Source organism: Lathamus discolor, chromosome 21, assembly GCF_037157495.1.
Source record: "Lathamus discolor isolate bLatDis1 chromosome 21, bLatDis1.hap1, whole genome shotgun sequence".
NCBI lineage: Eukaryota > Metazoa > Chordata > Aves > Psittaciformes > Psittacidae > Lathamus > Lathamus discolor.
This window is the reverse complement of record NC_088904.1, coordinates 243,291-265,254: the sequence shown is the minus strand read 5'-3', so window position 1 is coordinate 265,254 and position 21,964 is coordinate 243,291. Positions and strand designations below refer to the sequence as shown.

At 45.4% G+C, this 21,964-nt stretch overlaps 1 protein-coding gene across 3 annotated transcripts; it reads right to left on the bottom strand.

Moving 5' to 3' along the window:
* Positions 1-333: 333 nt before the first annotated feature.
* ELAVL1 (ELAV like RNA binding protein 1) lies at positions 334-21,267 on the bottom strand. Of its 3 annotated transcripts, none has more exons than XM_065699867.1 (7): positions 21,162-21,267; positions 13,728-13,911; positions 9,475-9,578; positions 8,727-8,880; positions 6,760-6,985; positions 3,193-3,306; positions 334-1,957 (listed from the first exon to the last, which is right to left on the bottom strand). In XM_065699867.1, the coding sequence occupies exons 2-7, from the start codon at positions 13,897-13,899 to the stop codon at positions 1,633-1,635; spliced, it is 1,095 nt and encodes a 364-aa protein (XP_065555939.1). In that variant the 5' UTR covers positions 13,900-13,911; positions 21,162-21,267; the 3' UTR covers positions 334-1,632. The 3 variants fall into 3 exon arrangements, with proteins under 3 accessions (XP_065555939.1, XP_065555940.1, XP_065555941.1); XM_065699868.1 differs by having other exon boundaries at positions 21,083-21,171; XM_065699869.1 differs by lacking the exon at positions 3,193-3,306.
* Positions 21,268-21,964: the final 697 nt, after the last annotated feature.

Sequence of the window (21,964 nt, the reverse complement as noted above, 5' to 3'; positions counted from 1 at the left end):
GCATGAACACTGGACCTGATGGTTGTGCAGATAAGACTCCAGTCATGCCCAGTATCCTTACACAGCCTTTACTCCATGGAGCAATCCTTGTCAGATTTCCTACCAAAGAACAACCTGCAGGGTTATGTCAGCCTGTGGCACACAGGTTCTACGTGACAGATTTCTTGTAGTGCTCTTGGTTCACAACCCTCTTTCTTTTACTTTTCTGTCAAAGGAATAACTGATAAACCCTTCAAGAGAAACTAGAGTTCTTTAAAGCAACACTCGTTGAAAGCTGGACACTGTGTGCAATACTCAGCAAAAAAATAACAGAAAATAAAAAACAAAACAAAATTTGAGCAAAACAAAATCAAATTTAATGTTCTTAAATGCAAAAGTAAAAACAAACAAAAAACACAAAAAAGCAAAAGAAAATTAACAGAAACAGAACAACTCAAAGTTTCAAGGCAGTCTGCAGAAAACTTGGGGGATTAATCTTTAAATCTACAAATCAAAGGGGGTTTTTCTTTTGTTAATATCTAACTTGCAAGTAGGTAAGTACTTTTCTGCTGAGTGTTCAATAAAGCTAGTTGTCAAAACAAAAAACTATTAAAATAGAAAAATCTAGCACTCATTAGAAGGGATGCGAGAAATACAATGCTCAAATGTTTATAACTGTTATTGGTTTTTCCTTTACAAAATATAACTACCAAAGAAATTCAAACTATAATGATCATTGAAAATGAGTAAGTATCTTGCTGCATTATAATGTACCAGTAAGTAGTGCACCATGCATTAAGTATTTGGACAGAAGAGATTGAGGTTGATCAAGTAGCAACGTAAGATTCACACTCTCTTTTTGGAGTTTCATTTTGACTCTGAAATCTTCCCGGAGTTTCTTGGAAACTCTTTGGTCCATTCCTATTAGAAAGTGGATTTTACAAGTAAAATGTTTCCAAAACCTTTGAATTGGACAGCTTGGCTACTGCTCAGTGTGCAACTTACCTCCTCAATGGTGTTAAAAGTTATGCTGGCATGCTACTACTTACAAGACCTTGACTTAAAAAGCCTAATCCTCAACTACAGAACGTAGTAAATGAGTATTAATTGAGCAAACAAATGACTGTCAACTAAAACATTAGTATTTCTCAACTTTTCTTCCATACTACCGAGTCAGGGGTAGAGAATAAGGTCACAGGAAAAGGGTGGGAGAAACAGCAACATAAAAACCCCAGGAAAATTAATTCAGTCAGCCTGATATTTTGCAGAAAATTCCAGTTTTTGCAGACAAAATTCAATGGAACAAATGTTAGTCTCATAAGTGAAAGCATGCTTCAATTTTACCACCATCCAGAGGGTCTTGTTAATGCAATCAACTTCAGATTTCAGGGGGTTTTTGAAACATGTTTGTAAATGAAATAACTTAAAAGGAACTTAAAATTGGTCTGACATTGTGGGATTTCAAACATTTGAACATGTCAGTTGCATCCCAGAATATAAAACCTTTTTCACTTCTCATTTAGACTAAGACAAACACTTGTGAAAGTTGGCGCAAAATGAGTTTTACACTAACAAAAAAAAAAAACAAAAAAAGAAGAAGGTTTCAACTTCTGTCACTCACTTAATCTATTCCATACAAAAAGCACGAGCAAGTTATTTGTGGGACTTGTTGGTTTTGAAGGAAACCTGTAAGATTTTGTCCCCCAGGCGGTAGCCATTAAGACTTGCTATGGCCATTGCAGCTTCTTCATAGTTTGTCATGGTCACAAAACCAAAACCTTTGCACTTGTTGGTGTTGAAATCTCGAATAACTTTCACATTGGTAACCGCACCAAAGGGGCCAAACATCTGCCAGAGGATTCCCTCATCAGCATCTTGACCAAGGTTGTAGATGAAGATACACCAGCCAGAAGATGCGTTTCCTGGAACATTTACACCAGAAAGCCCACTCATGTGATCTACACCCATAGGAGAGAACCTAGCAAATAAAAAGCACAATATTTCATGTAAAAGTTCAATTCAATTCAGCAAATTCACTCGAATGGGAAGCAACTGAGCATCAATATTCTCTACATGGACATCAAAACCGCCAGAAAGAAACGCTTCCCCCATTCAAATTGACAATCAAAATTGACAGCTGCCAGGAAAAAAAAAAAAAAATGAATCAATGTTAAATATTCCAACTAGCTTGTTAACAGGGAACTATCCTTAGGAATAGGGAGGCAACAGAAAAGTTGCAAGGCAAGATTAGGTGCTCTCTTTCACAGGGTACCTGAAACTCAGCCAGGCTGTGAAGAGCACTCCATGGCATCGGTGCAGAACTGCTTGAGTACAGGTATCAGGCAATACCTCCCCAGAGGTCCCAGCCTGCTTCAATCCACCCACCACTTACATCCCTCAAGGAGTCTGCATCCCATCACCCTCCTTTTCTCACCTCTAAAATATGCTGGGAAGTCATAAGCCAGAGGGTTTTGTGGGGTTTGCTGGGTCAGGGCAGGGAGGGGATTCTTTGGGTTTAGGAGTAGAGATTGTGTGTTTCTCAAATTAAATTTCTTATTGTATGGAACAGAAGCAAACACCCCCCATACAAGCAGGTTACTCAATCAGCCCCAGCTATCAGGCAGCTAAGGAAATATTAGTACTTCCTCAGCCAACTCTCGGTGGAGCTATGGAATTAAAATCTCAGGTTTTTAATCCTGAATAGGCAGTTCTGGAGATATTCTAACTGCAGGAGCTTCTAAACATCAAACCAGCAAACCACATTGAAGTCACATAGTTTTACAATTGCAGGATGCATGTATGGTAGTCTTAGTATTTTTACACCAACTTCATCCTAGGAAAACTTCTCTGGCTTTACTGAAGTGGGTTTTAAGTCACCAACAAACCCTTCCTAAAACTGCCTCCTGCATTGTACCCCAGAAGTATTTGTGCATAACAAATAGCAAAACCCCTTCTTTTTATATCTTGCTTTGTATTATTTTCTTTTCTCCTACAACCCATATCTCTAACTCCCCTTTATTCTATTTCTGGTCTCCACCCTAGTAATTCAAAGCTTCAGAGTATTTTAAGGCAGTATTATGGCTGCAAGCTAAGCACTCAAAAGGTCAGGAAATGTGAAAGTTAAGGTTAAAACCTCAATTTTATGAAACTGAGCTTATGTATTATTTAAAAAATGTGAGGACATGTGATTGTAGAAATATAATTATACTATACCAGGGGTTCCCAAACTGTGGTGTACCACTGGTGATATGCAAACCACTTAAAAGTGGTACACGTGCTGCTCTCTGCCAAGAACATGGGGGTGGCAGTTCCTGATTCTCTGCTGACCTGGAGGAAACAGGGAATGGATGTCTGGGCAGTGAACGCTGCATTAAGTGCCAAACACTTCCCCACTGACTTTTTCTTGCCCTGTACCAAGAGAAGAGCTGCTGCTGTCTTTAGACAGAAGGGAGGGCTCAAGACAGTGTGCATCAGAAGGAAGGGAAGCAGAGCTGCAGCAGCCCACCCATGCCCACAGGGAAGTTAGCTCGTGTTCAGTGCGGCACTTTGGTTGATGCACTCATACAAGAGAACCACGCAGTCACCATCTCCCCTGCCCCAGGCTGTCTGGTACTCAAAGACAGCTCATTTCCTTGGACACCTGAGCTATGAGATGCTCTTATACCAGAGCAGGGGGAGTCTCAGTGGTGGAGACCCCTTCCCAACCTGGCTCAGTCTGGCTGCAGCCCCACTGGCTACCTGCTGCTGGTGTTTCTAAGCCCAGTGTGGCCACACCTGAGCTCATGCTGCACATACTCACTGATGCTCACACTGTTGGCCAGCCCCAAAGAAATCCAAGTTTGTGAATCCTTGTACTACAGTCAGAATTGAAAAAGCAGTTAAGAGTATCAGCAGGTGAATGACACACGGTAATCCACGTGACCTGATGAGTAGGTGACAGATCTACTGCTTAGTTTGCTTTCATAGGAAACTGTTTCTGTGTTTGCATGCTTTAAAAGCTTCCTTTTTTGGACACCTTCAGCTTTGTAGCTTGTTCCCATTTGAGAAATGAGAGGGTAGGATGTAGTTCTCTTAATATCTGGGACGTTTTTGTCTCAACAGATCACCAGCCTTGGGTTCCTGCTTCCACGTGTGGGGAACAGAAAATCACTAAGCTCAGAATTGCACAATGTTGGTTCCAGCAGTCAGTGTAGCTCTGAACCTGCTTCCTGTAAAGCCTCAGGCTCTGCCCACAAGCCCAGATCCATAGGACATCAAGGACTGGAACCCCTTGCAGAAGAGCAGCAGGATGACAATGAATCTGAATGCATACTACAGGAAAAAAGATTTAACAGCACAGAGCTCTGGTGAAGGGAAAAGGCCAGGACCCTCAGGGCCTCTGGCTAGCCTTCTCCAGGTTTAGGAGCCAAACTCCTTCATTTCATCAGAGTTCAATACCTATAGAACTGCTATTTTGCTTAAGCTCTCACCCTCAATGGTTCCTCTCTCCTCCAAACTCAATCCCACACCACAATGTCATTCCTTTGGGACGGAAGCAGAGAGCATGTCAGACTGTGCCTCAGGCCAGGCCAGCACTTTGGTGGGATGAGACATTAAGACCAGTTCCTGATGTGAGCCACAAATACCACAGGAACTACAAAGGATTAACAGAACATTAAACAAAGGGTCTGAGTGATATCTGTAGGAAATTAATAATTATAAATTAGAGATACCAACAGCTTAATCCTGGATTTACAGGGATTAGGATGGAATGAGATGAAGTGTAATCAAAATATCAGTATAAGAATTCAACTTCTAAGTAGCAGAGCCCGCAACTGCAATTTATACAGACTGTGAGCTCTTTGGAAGCAGCTTATCCTTCCATCATGTTTTGTTCACTACACAAAACCCAAGACTCAGTCCAAACTAAGGTTCCTAAGGTTTACCACAGTTTGACCTTCAGCATCCTTTAAGGAACAGTCACTAGAAGAAGAAGTCACTAGAAGATGGGAAGTAAAATAAGAAGAGCCTGTGGGATGGTGCCTGTGTGTACTCGTAAGACCGTGGCTGCTGCTCTACTGCTCCTTCTGCCAATCTGTAGTACCTCAAAAACTGGAGCTTTTTTTCAATCAGCAAGCAGAAGGTGGCCAAAATATGTTGACAAATAAGCACTGGGCTCAGGCAACCCAAGTGGGCAGTTACCACAGATGAGGGATGGAACAGAGAGACAGAAGGTCTTCTCTCTCATCTCCACTTGTGAGAACCCGCGCCTGTAAAAATGTAGGAAATGCACACAAGTAACATTGATGCTGGTCTTACAGACACCATAAATGAACTGGGCATTAAAATTTAGTTTCTCCTACAAGTATTAACACATGAATCATTTTTACTGTTTCTGAGTGATGAGGACAGAATTAAGGTTATTTGGTACCTTATTTATGGATGCAAATGTTATTTGTACTGTTCACTCTTAAAGCTGTTGTAAATTTTAAGTGGAAGAAGGATGATGAAAATGTCCAATTATATTAAGAATGAAAACATGACACATAAAGCCTCAAGATCTTACCAGGACACAATAAAGCCCTGGCTGACACAAGACACAGTTCACCTAACTGCAACAACACAGAATTGCATTCCTTGCTTCATCTGGATGCAGAGATCTGGATGAATGCTTCAGGGAAATGAGATTTGAGGAGCTGCCTGCATTCAACTTGCCTGGGCCACAGTCACAACCAATGACCGAGGCTGCCAGGGACCTCTGGAAATCTCTAGAACACCTCCCTGCTCCAAGCAGAGGCACCTCGAGCAGGTTGCTGAGGTCTGTTCCAGCCAAGTTTTGAGCATCTCCAAGGATGGACACTCCACAGTCTCTTTGGGCAACCTGTTCAATCAGCCTTAGTGGAAAACAACAGATGACAATGATTCTCATTGGAGACATATCACACTGAGCTGTTCTTGAAAAGCTAAAGCATTATAGGAAGGTCACTGGAACAATAGTACTGTAAAAAGCTATGAGTTTTTAGTCCGGTTTTACTGAGCTAACTGGAAGAGAAAAAGAAAAGTAAATTTTTCCACAGAGAAACACCACCCTAAGAAACACGAATACATAACAAAGCCAAGACAGTAAGTATATGTAATGCATTTTCCAGTGCACTGTCCAACTATCACCACCCTCCTTTAAGCAACTGAAGCAGTTCATATTCAAGCAGCTCATATTCCAAGCAGTTCTCAAAGGCAAAACACACCGTATCTCCCACAGCCCTGTGAGCAGGCAGGGTGTTATAATTATTCAATGATCTTATCAAACTTCTGAGGATTCAAGGACAGAACACTGCCCAGCTCAAGATGTAGGCAGAAATCCTACTGCATCGCTCCATCAGGAGTAAGGTTTTCCTGTTTTACTATGACAGCCCCCTGCTGGAACCAACGGGTCAGAGCTTGAATTAAGTTGCAGCTTACATCAGTATTCACCTAGATGGACTAAGGCCTGGGGATCTGTTGAGACAAGCACCTAACAACACCCATCTGGAAACTGCTGCTTCCTGTATCTCACTACACACTCAATTGCAGAAACAGCCACCGTAGGGTTTGTCTCTTGATATAATTAACTTAAATATGAATTTTACAAGTAAGATTTTTACTTTCATCATACTTTAATTCAACAGTTTTTTATTTACAGAACACTGCAGGACACAGAGTGCACTCCGTATTCATTCACACACAATGAGATCACTGCAGAGCTTCCCAGATGGACACGGGAATAGCGGCACAGCCTTAAATGCATTATTCTTCCTAACCTACCTGAATCTTTGCGCCTGGTGATGCACTGGCCCTCCGAACCTTCTAGCTGGTGAATGACACAGCTGGGATAACAGAGCCACATTTTTGTTCTGGTTAGGATTGGCTGCAAACTTCACTGTAATGGGTTCGGAGGAACCTGGGGGTTTGTGACCATTGAAATTTGTAATTGCCTCTTCTGCTTCTGACCTTTTGTCAAACCGGATAAATGCGACCCCTCTGGACAAACCTTTTAACCAAACCAATAAAAAAAAAAAAAAACACAATAAATAAATCAAAGGGAAGTTCAGGATAAACTCAAAATAACTCTGAAAGCAAAAGAAAACCAAAACTGTTAAGTATTTCTGTGGGCACAGCTTGCAAGTTCTCTACAGTTACTGATGGTTCTTCAGCAGCTGGAGAATAAAGTACAAAATTAAGGAACAAAAGACAAATGAATACATTAGTTCAAGGCCAGGTTGGACGGGGCTTGGAGCAAGCTGCTCTAGTGGAAGGTGTCCCTGCCTATGGCAGGGGCTGGAGCTGGAGGAGCTTTAAGGTCCTTTCCATCCAACCCAAGTCGGGGTTTCCACGATCTGCCCCACCATTGAATGGATCAGAACACCAGCATCACCCAGAAATCAGCAAGGACTATCCCAGAGCCCAGCATACTGGTACTTCCTCTCAGCTTCCATATTGCTCATCTTAGTGGTGCTCACTTGGATCTATCATGGCTTTCATTTAAAATGTAAGTGTTGTAGAAAGCACATTTTTAAACAGATTAATTATCTGAAGCTGGAGAACAGCCTCTGCTGAGCAGCTATGTCTGAAAGCACAACAGAACAGAGCTTCTCCTAACTGGGACCAGATCAAGACGTGAAATGCAGGTTTTCAAGCCAATGCTTGGCTACAGTCTGAAGGGAAAGGAAACCTAGGCTAGGCTTCCATTCAACTTTATACTGTAAACAGAATCCATTCTTCAAACAATAGATTATTAAGGTTATTTAAGAGCAAGCATCATATTCTGAGCTGACACTGATATAGACAGCATCATGCCTCAGCACACTTGATGAAAACACTTATTCCTGGAGGGATGCTAATTGTATGACTTCTGCCATCTCATTTTATAGCTCTGTCAGACAGATGCAAGTGATCCTGACTCCACTGGCAGACAGAGAAGGAGAACTCCTTTCTAATGTGTTTTCTGTGCTCTAAAAGTCTTTTTCAGCTGTCATCTAGATAGGCAGTTCTAGAGACAGAGCCATAGAGATATCGAAGCTGAGTGCTCTCCAGGAAAGGATTTTCCTCATAGAGTACAGGCTGAAATAATTAGGTAAGAAATTAAAACTCTCAGAAAACACATTATAACATGGAGTCAGGATTAACATTACAAAGGGAATCCTTAACTTTGGTCTCTCCTGAGCTGAGTGCTTAACTAAGCAACTGCTCCCTTCTCTTTCTCATGATATTTAATACACAAAATCCATGCAGCAAGTTCATGAGGGAAGGACTAAGTGTATGGTTGGCAGTAACCACAGAGGGCTGTGGGACACCTCAGACGTTTCAGAAGATGAGAAAATTGTCTGAGTGAGTTCCAGGTTGCTATAAGAGACAAAATACATTGCTTTGCTTCTTAATATAGAACTATGGCCTGGAATTTACCTGTGGGTAATAGTTGTGTATGTGTGAAGTAAAGGTAACATTAGTACTCCAGATTAGAGACACTGCCCAGAAGTACGGTGCACTACAGTAACAGCAAGAGAGTAGATCTGGCAAATCAGCCTGGTAAAACTGACGATAAGGGCATGAAATATGGTATGATTTAGATTATAAAACTAGAAGTCTTTCTGTGCTTTAAAAACACCATTGGAAAATGATACCCCATGAAAACATTATCAGTGCTTGACATCAGTGTGTTTGTAGAAGTCTAATTTAGTTTAGGATCTGCCAGAAAACGTGCTATACACAACGAGTAATGCAACAGAACTCACCTGTAGTTTGATCCACAAGCACACGGGAGTTAATGATGCGGCCAAAACGTGAAAACATATCTTCTACATCTTTCTGTGTCATTGACCTTGGTAGCCCACTGATGTATAAATTAGCATCCTTGATAACTTCAGAACTTGGACGAGCATAGGAAACCTTTGAAAAGGAAAAAAAGAAGGCTGTTCAGGAAAACATAACTCTCAGGCAGAAGCTCTTCCCTGTGAGGGTGCTGAGGTGCTGGCACAGGGTACCCAGAGAAGCTGTGGCTGCCCCATCCCTGGCAGTGTTCAAGGCCAGGCTGGACACAGGGGCTCGGAGCAAGCTGCTCTAGTGGAAGGTGTCCCTGCCCATGGCAGGGGGTTGGAACTGGGGGAGCTTTAAGGTCCCTTCCAGCCCAAACTGTTCCAGGACTCTACGATCACCTCAGGAGGTGTGATTTCCTACACATTCAGTAGTAGTAGTATTTTGGAAAAGGAGTACATGTGTATTAACATGATTTCAAATAGAGATCATCAAGTAGCTGAGATGCACATGAGTTCAAAGCCCAGCAACAGTTTGTAATGATCCCAGCTGCTGCTAAAACAGTTGGAATGAAAAAAGGGAATCTTTGAACAGAAAGCTGTTCCAAAACCCAAGAGGCTTTAACAGCTCACTTTACTGCTCTCAACCCAGAGTCCAGCACACAAGCCTCCCCAGCAGAATGGAGGTTATAAGAAAGCTACTTCATAGAAGAAAATCCAGACATCCTACCTTGATAGTTTTTGACTGAAGTCTGAGGCCATTCAGTGTGTTTATTGCTCTTTCAGCATCTTTTGCAGTAACGTAGTTCACAAAGCCATAGCCTAAGCTGTGTCCTACATGGAAAAACATCTTTTGAAATTAAACCTAACAACAGAACGTTATCACCATCAATGTCAGAGAAACACAAAGGAGAAAAGGGAACTCAAACATAATCCACACAGCAAGTATTTAAATAAGCCAAAGAAGTATCTCAGGGCTGGCACACATCATGAGGAGTAACTCGGAGCTCTTCCATTTGCACTGTGGACATCCTCTGTCTCCAAGGCCAGTGTGCATATCAGGCAGCTGCAGAGGTTCCATAAACAAAAAATACTGATGCTGAACAGCCTTGGAAACTTAATGGGGGTGGAACAAAGGCAAGAACTGAACAAAGTTCATTAGTACAATCTTTTGTAAATAAAGAGCAGAGGGAGAAAGTGCCAACAGAGGAACCCCCCCGTAAGAAGTCATCAGGCTGCTAATGTCTGTGGAACTATTCCAACTGTCACTCCTGGAGACAAGACGGAAAAGAGTTTTCAATCGTTAATAAATCCTACGTAGCTAATGAGCAGTGAGTGTCCCAAACACAGGATGGAGCTGAAGAGGGAAAAAGTCTCTTGAATGCAGACAAGTCATGTACTACTACTTTATGTAAGTTTACTCTTACAAAAAGAGGGCAGGGGACTGGAGCTGGAAGAGCTTTAAGGTCCTTTCCAGCCCAAACCGCTCTGTGATTTGATGATATTCCCTCCTCCTAAACAGTAAAATTTCCCTTCCTTTTAGGATGTGCCAAAAATATATAAGGAATCATCATTTACACAGCATTTTGATGAATGTCAAATGTTTATCCCAGGCAAGCAGACAAGTTATTTGCTTTACCATGATGTTAAAAGCCTACTAGAAGCCTATCCTGCAAAAGAAGACAGCGCAGTGAGAGTTTTCAGATTATTTTAGTGGAGAGTAATTAAATAAACCTCTAAAAAAGCCTTTCGGAAGTTTGCACATACATAAATGCAAATGTACTCCAGAAGCAAAGATAAAAAAGAAGAAACAAGTAGGTCCTTATCTGGATGAATAATTAACAAAGTGACCAGAAAACCTCATTTTAAGCAAACTAATCTACTCCTTCAGCTGAAAGAATCTAGTTTTGTTTCTGTGACAAAAGCCCTTTCATGAAAGAGGCACTCATTTTCTTTCTGAGCATCACTTGGTTTTCTGTCCATGTCCCTGCTTCCTTCCCCAGCTCCCTGAGCCACTGCTTCAGCTTCCAGCTCATTCCTGACCCTCCCCACCCCCACCAACCATGACACCTCCGAGGTGTCCCTGCAGGACAGAGTTGGAACTGGATGAGCTTTGAAGTCCCTTTCAATACAAACCAGTCTGGGATTCAATATTCTGAGTTTCCCAGAGTAGGAAGTTGTATCACAGGGACACCTTATTCTCTGCTCAAACAGCACAAAAGGTGTGAGGGAGGGAACCAAGCACTCTCAAGATGTTGGACACCTCCCTAAAAAAGCCAACTGCCATCAGACAGAATGCTTATGCAGAAGTGCACAAATCTGTCAGCAGGTACTCAGAGCAGGGCTATGGGCCCCATGAGCAACAATCGGATCCCACAGCACGCCGAGACACTGCACTTCACAGGGGAAGACAGAGAAACTAAATACAGCTCAGAGCAGAGTAACTTTTGGCTTTAGCATTTGGTAAAGAAGGACTAAAAGCCTGTGAATACCTGCATGAAGAGCAGGCTAAAGATAACTAGGTTCCCTCAGAACACATACAACCATTGACCAGAAGCATCCACATTGTGTACAGACACCTTGACACGACTCTGCATCTAGAATTGCTGAATTTCTTGCAGTACAGGGTGGCCCAAAGGTTTCTGCATTAACGGATACTGAAGGAGGAAAAACACTTTAAAGATGCCCAGCACAGCAGATGGGCTGGAAACCCAGACCCCAGAATCTGCATGTCCCAGCAAAGTCAAGCACTCCCAAGGCAAAATATAGTACAGGGCATATTTCTTCTGTTGAATCATCTCTGGTAGGAGGCAGAGTTGCTCCAAGAAAGAGGACACTTAACACTACACATTTCTGGGTAGGAAATCAGTGCAGAGCACAGGTTTGGCTCCACTCTCTGAAGTCAGGCTACAGTCTGATCAGTGCAGCCTGACTGGACAAATCCCAGCACTTTTCCTTGCTCTCACCCCAAAAGAAGAGCCACAGGAAGGGAGGATTTCATCAATTCCCTCAGGTCAGTGGCAACTCAGCAATCACCACAGGAAGCCAGGAGATGCAACACTGAGAAGCTGCATCTCACACTTGACACTCTGCCACACTATATTGGGAAATGACCTTCTAATGTTTCCCCAGGCTCAAAGCCCCAAGGAATGGCTAGTGCTAGCCTGAAGATCTGACAGAAACAACAATGTCTACTGTCGTTTCTATAGTTCTCTTATGGTGTCCAAGATGTACTCACCACAAATACAAGTACAGTGAGCAACAACCCAGGATTTGCTCACTGTTCCTCATCACAAGTTAAGCAGAGCCATGCCTGGAAGTGCTTAGGAATGCAATACACAAATTGGGGAATGAAGAGACCAGCTCCCAGCCTTTCCAGCACGATGAGGAAGGGCTGAAGGAGCACTGCACCCTGACTAACCTTCATCTATTGTGCACAAGCTTCTCTTCACACTTGCTGCAAGGAACAGAGAAAGAAGTTCCCACATCCCAAACACCACCACATATGCATCGTTAGACTAACAGCAACTGCTCTAATCCATGCGCACACAAAGCAGGAAACTCAGAGTGAGGAATGGAAACTGACACTGTGGTTTGCTGCCACTTCCCAAGGTGCCCATCAGCAACAACATCCAGGGTAAGCAGTTGTTTCAAAGAGTTTCTATAAATTTTATAAGCACAATCTAATACATGGAACAGAAGACTGTTCAGTCCCATGCTGTAATCCTAACAAAACCAAACAGATCTATACTCTGCTCATAATGAAGATTCAAAGCCAAACAAAACTTTGGCTTTCAAATTGATTCTTGAACCAAAGTAATGAGTCTCCAGAAAGCAAAGGCTACTTCAGTCATTAAAAGCTTTATTCTAGGGAGAAGACATTTCTGCCCTACATGTTTCATTAACAGAGAATGAAAAAAAAAGATACATATCAGGCATTGGTTTATGAAGAATAAGCATTATCAAACAGTGATTTTTAACTCTGCAAATACAGACATTATAGGCAATTCCAAAGAAAAGAAAAGGTTTAACAGCATGCCATTCCAAACTCCAAGCCTGGGAATTGCTCCTCATGGTGTTGCAAACAGCAACAAAATTCGAGCAGCTACTAAATTAAATACCATGCAGAACTCAACACTTGCCAGCACTTTAAAGAAATGCAAGCATTTTGCCCGCAGCTACTCAAGGACTAGGCAATTCCAACAGGGATTTTACTTCTGATTCTTCAGAGCTGTTAGGAAAAACCTGAAGCACACAAGCACGTGCTTTGGACTTTAAACTACTCAGCACTGTCAAGCTTCAAGTTAAAGTTAACCAGACTTTACCGGAGGATTCAGTGCTACAGGGAACAGTGTGAAGTAGACTCTGAAACTGCAAGTGATGACATGCCTTGCTTCCTTCTTCACATATCCTTACCTCCCACAGAGGCAATTTTGTGCCGGGTTGAAAGTCTAAGGTATAGCTTAGCCATGACAGCTGAAGAAGGGTTTGCTATCCTTAAAGAAAGTGTTCCTATGTCCCTGCAAAAGGAGCCTCCAGAGCAAGCCTCTGCTTCTGAGCATCTCAAACTGTTTGACAACATCTAGGCTGAATGCTCAGCTATCATATTAGCCGAAAAAATCAGTATCTTAGGAAACTATTTCATGATGATTTTACATGTTGTCATGGTTCAGGCCAGGAGAATGGAAAGAATGTAAATCCCATGGGTTGAGATAAGAGCAGTCCAGTAACTAAGATATAACACAAAACCACTGCTGCTACCACCAATAATAATAACGATAAGGGAAATAACAAAGGGAGAGTATACAATTGCTCACCATCCTCCGACTGATACCCAGCCTGACCCGAGGAGTGGTCTAGCCTTTCCTTATGATTATACATACACAAACATTTAGTATTTCTACAATAAACAGCATTCAGTTAAGCATTGGCTTGAGCAGCCCACCACCACCAAGTGACAATTCCTTACACACTGGACCATACCTGCAACTTTGTCTCGAATAAGTTTTGCAGATTCAACTTCACCGATGCTGCTAAATAGACTCCGCAACTCATCCTGTGTCATGTTCTGAGGGAGGTAGTTCACAATTAGATTTGTCCTACCAATATCGTCCCTGCAATCTTCAGCCATGTGATCTTCATAACCATTAGACATCTTATATTATATCTGCCAAGAGAAAAAACATCTCACATCAGTTCTAGATCTTGAATAAAGACAATTCTTCCATGGACCGCTATATGTGGTTAATGAAGGAAATGAAGACATGAAAGAAAAAACAAAATGAAGTGCAGGAAGCAATGGGTGTATTCCACACTGGAATGGGCTTACCCAAATAAGATGGAGGTCTGTAAAGTCATGAAGAGTTTGAAGAAAATAAATCAAAAGCAGTTACTACCTTTTTCTTAGAATATGGAGAAGAAGGAAAATATGGCCATTGACTAGGGAACAGTCTAAAGTGAAGTATTAGGAAGAACTGAAGTACTTGACCACAATATTAATCCCAATATCGAAATATATATGGAGGAAAAGAGTGGGTTCAAAAAGAGGTTGGGCAAATCAAGGTTATCACAGCAGTCACAGGTATTTCCACCAGCCAAACTTCCTCCGCCTGAAAGAAGTTCCACCAACTGTTCCTACTGTGCATTTTCCCCCCCTCACAACACATTATTTGTTGAAAATCCCAGAACAATTCCTTCTTTCAAACTACCAAGCACAGCATTTTACAGAGCTCTGTACCATTCAAGAGCTCTTCCTGCAACAGGAGAGAGCTGAGGTTCCAGCAGCCTAAGGAAGCCTGGGCTGAAACCACACCACCACAGGAAGCTCATTTTCTTGTACAGTTCCAGACTCTGGTTCTCCAGTTTCTTGCTGCAGATTTGGTCATCCCCTAAATCCAAGCACACCAAACATCTCCAGCTCCGAAACAACAGTTCTGTTTAACAGCTCTTAAAGACAGCCATGAAGCAGCCAGAATTAACAGAAAAGCTGCTAAAAACTGAGCTGAATTCACGGCCTCCTGATGCTCAGTTGGGCACTCCTCCCCTTAAGTCAATGCAAGTGTTTAATTCTGTATGTGCTTCCAATTCCAACTCCACCAGCAAGAGGAATAAACCCACAAAAAACTTATTTTTGGGAATGAAATTAAGGCTAACCTGAGAAGATGGAGTTCCTTCTTGAATGCAGAGCTCCCACTACAGGAAGAGCATCCAAAGTTTGGTCATGTAGAGCTCTAGCAGCAATGCCTGCTCAGCTCATCCCCTGCTCTTGCTGCACCCAGTTTACCAACTGTTAATCCAGATTGACACCACTGTGTTTCCAGACTAGCAGTAAATGGATGCTTCACCTTACGCAAGAGCTCAGTCTAAGCACAAATTCAAGCACTAAAGACTTGCAAATCTTCAAGGCCCTTCTGAAAGTTCAGTATAAACCTTCCAAGTTCAACGTGAAATTTGCTTCTCACTGAACCTCTCAGTGCTGCCATGGAAGAATTAATTACCCCAGGCTCAAAGAACTTTGTGTTTATTTTAATACAACTTTTGGCCAACACACTCATTTAGCCCAAAGAATAACCTAAGGTGCTGTACATAAGCAACTCCTATTAAAACTCCTCTAGCTGCAGCTTGCTTGAGAGCTGAGCACGTTATCTGAGGCAGGTATCAGCACCCAATGCTAATCTTGCCTGAGGGGATAATCAAATCTGAGCTGAAATAGAACAGTCTAAGGTATCATTGCTTCTCAGCCACCACACATCAGGCTGGGCATTCAGAGTGTGCAAAAGGCTTTAGCTCATCTCAATGCAGTGAGGCAGCCACCCTCACGATACCACACAGTTAATATTGGCTGTGCTTGCCAATTGATTTTTGCATTGAGATGGAACAGAAGCATTCCTAGGACCCCATTCGCTCCTCAAATGAGGTGACTTGTAGTTACAGCCAAGACAGTTGGCCAGGCTGGACAGGGCTCGAAGCAACCTGCTCTAGTGGAAGGTGTCTCTGCCTGCAGCAGGGGGTTGGGACTGGAGGAGCTTTAAGGCCCCTACCAGCCCAAACCAGGCTGGGATTCTATGATGGCAACTTCCCAGACTTCTATGTGGCATTACGCAAAGCTGGCAGGAGCTTGGCAAGTGCCTATCACCTGTAAATCACTTCACCACAGCCTCTCATCTCACTGCAATACTTCTGGTGATAACCATGCAGTGCATTGGGCATCCTTGGTTCCAAAGCTATCGCAACTGTGAAGGAAGCCTTCCATCTGCTTTCTTGAGACATTAGGAAGCCCTACAGACAGGCCTGGCAAACATTTTCATGGGATACCAGGCACAAAGCATGCAGAGCAATGAAGGCATTGTAGAGAAGAGGAAAAGGAGCAGAGCACTGATAAAGATGCTCCTTTCTTCCTAATCTTTCACCACGCACTTACACAATCTACTGCAATAACCCTTTCTGGCCATACTGGGAGTTAATGGGAAACCACTTCCTCCGCTGGTGGTGAACTGTGCTTATGCCAGTGAGAGTAAAAACAGCCCCTGAAGAAGTGTTGGCCTTTGTATCCTGAAAACAATCCCTGTTCAGCACACGGATGATGTATGCTAACACGCCCCCTCAGCCCCCCACAAGTCAGGGTTGACTCAGAGGCAAACAACAAATTTGGCTATGCCTTGGACACTGCTCTACCAACTCAGTACTGAAGCTGCTGAGCAGTCTTCCTTAGAGACCACACCTGAAATAGAACAAAAAGGACACTACTACATCAAGGGCAGTGCCAAACCAATCCACAGAGCTGCAGAAGGCAGATGCAGAGGTGCTGAGATGCCCAGATTTGAACACATGCCAAAAGCAATGCCACACACCAGAAGGGTCTGCTGAGCCTGTAGATCCTCCAATAGCTTTACATGCTTCACAACTCGGGACACAACTGAGAAGCAAGAGGTTAATCGAGGCATAGAGGAGACACAGACTGGACACACCCCCAAACACACCCCAATTTTTTCTTCTCAGACCCCTCTACTTTCCCTATAATCTCCAAGAAAACCCATTTTACTCTTCAAACAAACTCGTTTCGTGTCCCCAACAGCTCTCCATACTACACCCCCAAGTACAGGTATCTCCATGAACATCCAATCATATAGACTCTAGAGATTAATGACACCACAGCATAATACCTGCTGCTATTTGAATCACTGCATTCATACAACCCTGCTTCGAATAGGAGAGGATTTGAATGTTGACCAAAAGCCAGCAGAGGTGAAGAGGAAAACACAAAGTCCACAGATCCTCTCTTCAATTCAACAATAAAATTTATACACCATATGAGGGGAAAAAAACATTAAGTTCAACATAAAAAGTTACCCAAGCGTGTGTAACGGACTGTACAGGTCCAACACTTCAAAACCTCAACTACAATCTGAGCTGTGTGCTTGTCTTTTAACAGTTCATTTCAATGTCTACTTGCAAAGGCAGGTGATGGAATCACAGAATCACAGAGCGGTCTGGGTTGGAAGGGACCTTAACGCACCTCCAGTTCTAGCCCCCTGCCATGGGCAGAGGCACCTTCCACTAGAGCAGCTTGCTCCAAGCACCATCCAATCCCTACAGGCCCTTGACAAAAGCCCCTCTCCAGCTCACTCACCAGCACAAAACAGGTAGCTGGAAAGTAATCTCTGAAGGCTTAATCCAGGTCTCTTGAAAGCTCCAAGAGACCTGGAGAGGGGCTTTGGACAAGGGCCTGTAGGGACAGGCCAAGGGGAATGGCTTGAACATGACAGAAGGGAGACTGAGATGAGCTCTTAGGCAGAAGCTCTTCCCTGTGAGGGTGCTGAGGCGCTGGCACAGGGTGCCCAGAGAAGCTGTGGCTGCCCCATCCCTGGCAGTGTTCAAGGCCAGGTTGGACAAAGGGGCTTGGAGCAAGCTGCTCCAGTGGAAGGGGTCCCTGCCCGTGGCAGGGGGTTGGAGCTGGAGGAGCTTTAAGGTCCCTTCCAGCCCAAACCACTCTGTTATTCTGCGATTCATTCCATGATTCCACAGCTTGCTCCTGCACTCCTACAAGGAGGCCATGGAAGTGGTGGGCTAGAAGAAAACTGTAATTTATACTTACTATGCCACTGCTACCAATATGAAAAACAAGAACAAAACCAGACAGCTAAACCACACACATGAAGAGCATCTCTGCCTTCTCAGCAAAGCTTATTTTCACCCTACCTTCCCCCCCCCCAAAAAAAAAACCACAACCAAACACCAAAAGAAAATTACAAGCTATTTTTTTCATACATCTTCTACATATAGCAAGGTTGTATAATCAAATGGATCATTCAAGCCAGCAGTTTGAAGCTTGCAGGCACTTCGATCACAGAACTGCACATCAAAAAGAAGTGCCCTGACCAACTTCCAACAGAGACAAAATGTGACACCTCGCCTTTGCTGAGCTGTGTCACTCTTCCCAACTGCTTCAGTTGGTGGGAATCTCCTGCAGCTGCTTTCCATGCTTTTTTTCTGAAGTGCAAAAAGAACAGCTTCACTTTGAAGTCTGCAAATACAGTAAGCTTGAGATTCTGTAGCTGAAAGTCACCACCTTCACAGGGAGCTTATCCACAAGACACGTTATTAGATGTTGCACCAACTACATTTTAATGTCATCAATCCATAGAGGTCTTGTAACAAACAAGCAAGAAGCAAGGCAGAGACCAAAGCTGCAAGAGAGAAAGCTGAAAGAAACAGATTCTGAAATTACAATGACAGGTCTGACAGGTCAAGACAAGGAGGGTGTTTAGAGGAAAAAGTGACAGAACATGCAAGAACCAGCAAACAAAATAAAGTGGTTTAAGGACAAGGGGAATGGCTTGAACCTGCCAGAGGGGAGACTTGAGATGAGATCTTGGGCAGAAGCTCTTCCTTGTGAGGGTGCTGAGGCGCTGGCACAGGGTGCCCAGAGAAACTGTGGCTGCCCCATCCCTGGCAGTGCTCAAGGCCAGGTTGGACACAGGGCGTTGGAGCAAGCTGCGCTAGTGGAAGGTGTCCCTGCCCATGGCAGGGCATGGGTACTGGGTGAACTTTAAGATCTCTTCCAACTCAACTGTCCTGGCTTCAGCAGTAGCAGTCATTTTTCTCCTTCTAAGTATCTAGTGCAGCGCTGTGTTTTTGATTTTTGGCCTGGGAACAGAGCTGATAACGCCGATGTTTTCAGTTGCTGCTCAAATGTTTGGTCTGGCCAAGGACTTTCTGAGCCTCATGTTCTGCCAGGGAGGAGGGAAAGCCGGGAGGAAGCAGAGACAGGACACCTGACCCAAACTGACCAAAGAGGTATTCCATACCACAGCACGTCGTGCCCAGGATGTAACGGGGAGTTACCCAGAAGGGCTGGGACTGCAGGGTTGGACGAGGGATCAGTTGGTGCTCGGTTGGGTGGAGGGGGCGAGTTACCGGTCACCTGGTGCTGAGGTGTTGTATTCTCTTCCCTTGTTATTTCCTTTATCATTATTATTATTAGTGGTGGTAGTAGTAGTGATCTGTGTTATACCTTAGTTACTCAACTGTTCTTATCTCAACCCGTGGGAGTTACATTCTTTTTGATTCTCCTCTCCGTCCCTCCGGGAGTAGGGGGAAGGCAAGAAGGGGGAGTGAGAGAGCGACTGTGTGATTTATGGATGACTTTTGTTTAAACCACGACATCAACCCATTCCCTGGCTCTGTGGTTAATGAGGCTCACAGACCACAGTTCACATGAGCTCATGGCAGCACCAGGTACCAGCCACGTTCCACACACACCCTTCACTTAAAGACACTCTACACAACAGTCACGTTTCCGTTCAGACTCCGCTTGCCACCACTCTTGCCCCCACAGCCTTGGCACTGCACGAGGCAGCTCCCATAGGAAAGCAGGATCAGCGCATTTATCTGATGCTGCAGAACCACCCACATCATGGCCCAAGAACTGAGGCTATGAACTCACACTACAACACCTTTACCAGCCACACCAGCTCCAGAGCTTCCTGCTCACACTCCAGCCAAGGGGAAAGCCCACTGCAAGCACAGGTCGCAGTCCTGTAGCTCAGCACTGCTGAACACCGACTCCTGAGCCCACAGCCCCATCTGCATCGTTACACAAATACAGCTACACTGCTTCAGGACAAAAACTGGGACAGGCCCAGCGGAATGGAGCACGCTGCAGAGACTGACGAGCCCAGGAGTTTATTATCCATCACACAACCCGGGCTTAACCCCCATGGCAGGGGGATTGGAAGTAAGGTCCTTTCCAACCCAAACGATTCTATGATTCTAACCCAAGAGCAGCAGATACCCAAGAAATCACATCAATCATCACTGGTTTAAGGGGAAATACACAAGGCAGAGAACTGTTCACATTGATCTAGAAAGAAAAGTGGTTAAACATGAGCTGGAGAAGAGGCAAGAGCTGAACAGTGTGAGCACTCAACATCCACATTCATGGCATAAAAGGAAAAGGAAGACAAATACAGAGACCACAAAAGATGACCAAATGTCAACAACAAGCACTGATAAAGGGAATTAACCTATCCCCTTCCCATTTCTTCCCTCCTTCATTTTCCACATATGCCTCAAGTGGATCGCAGGTCCCAGTGCAAAGTCCTTTATGTAAGAAAACACACTTCCCTTTCCAGCAAGGCTCAGGTATAAGCCCAGCAGATAATACTGCTCCACCATCCAGCATTAGAGCAGGAGGCCAGCACACAGATCCATTCCACCAGAGCTCCGTGGCCCTTTCTCCCGCTTCCTTTCACCCACATCCTGCCAATACATTCTTACTTCTCCCATCACTAAGAAAGGGTGAGTGCTCGCTCTGAGAAGCCTCCCACGAGCACTGACAACAGTGGGCTGCTACTTCACTCGTGATTTTTTCCGGCCAAAAGCACTTAGCACAGCACTACTGAGCCCTGCTCCCAGCAGGTCCCAGTCTGCACGCACTGACCACGTTAGGGAGCCCACCCTCAGGTTCCGCCACTCAGTAAAGAGGCGCCAACCTTAACGACGCGGAGAGATTTACAGAGCCGTGTCCGCGCACACAAAAGGCCAAATAAACATGGAAGACGGCGACACCAAACCGCAGCAGGGCCCCGCACAAGGCAGGGCAGCGACGCCGCCCTCCCACCCCGGTTCACGCCGCGGCAGCCCCGAGTAGCGAGACCCGCAGCCCCGGAGCGCGGCGGCCCCGGGCCCGGCTGCGCCGCATCCAGTTCTCGCGGGCCCGCCCGGCCCCGCAGGCCGCGGGCCTGGCCCGCGCTCCCCCTCCGCTGGCTCCTCCCCCCGCAAGGCCCCGGCTCTCCCCCTGCAGGCCCCGGCCCCGGCCTCGCCGCCGCGGCGCTCACCCCCCGCTGGGTCTCGCCCTCCGCGGCCTCGCCGAGCGCCCCAGGGTCCCCCGCGCAGTCCCCGCCGGCCCGGGCTCACCTGCGGCGGGCGCGGCCGGGCCTGTACAGCGGGACGCGAACGGCTCCGCAGCGCGCACAACGAGCCGCTAGCAGCGCCGCCGGCCACACCCCCCCTCCCCGCCCGCCGAGCCCCATTGGCTGCCTTGCGCACGTGTCCCGCCCCCCATTGGCCCTGCGGGCTGTCCGTCAAGCGCCGGCCGGGGACGGCCTCTCTCGGCGCTGCGTGCGCGGCGCCAGCGGCCATGGCTGAGTGGGAGTGCGGCCCTGGCTGCCCGCTGCCGGGCGTAGCGGTGCTCCCGGAGCCCGGGCTTCCCCCGCCGGGGCCTGCTCACGGCGTGGAAGAGCCGGGAGGAGAACGTGTGTGGCGTCTGTGCTGCTCCCCTGCCGACTCCCTCCGTGCTGCTCCGGTGGGAGGAAGAACACAAGTTCTTCCCTGGAGCGCAAGAGTTTCGGACGCAGCAGCACAGCCCCGGACTCCGGGTGTTTGTGGCCGCAGCCTCCCGTTAGCGGAAGCCTTTCCACGGGACCTCAGGGGACTCTCCATGAGCAGTAACGCAAAGGGAGTCTTGTGACTGGTTAAGAGATGAAACTGTTCCTGCGTCAATGAGATGCAAGCGATGGTCTGCAGGAGGAGCTGTGGTGGGCAGTGCTCCAAAAAGTCCTTCTGCAATGGCCGTGGGGACCTGCAGGTCAGGAGTTGTCCCTCTGCCCACTGCCAGTGATTTTTGGGTAGCCAGGGGCATCTCTCTGTAGCTGAGGCTGTTCCTCCTGTACGGGAGGAGTCTGTGAAGGTAAAATTCCAGTATTCTTCAGCAAACACGT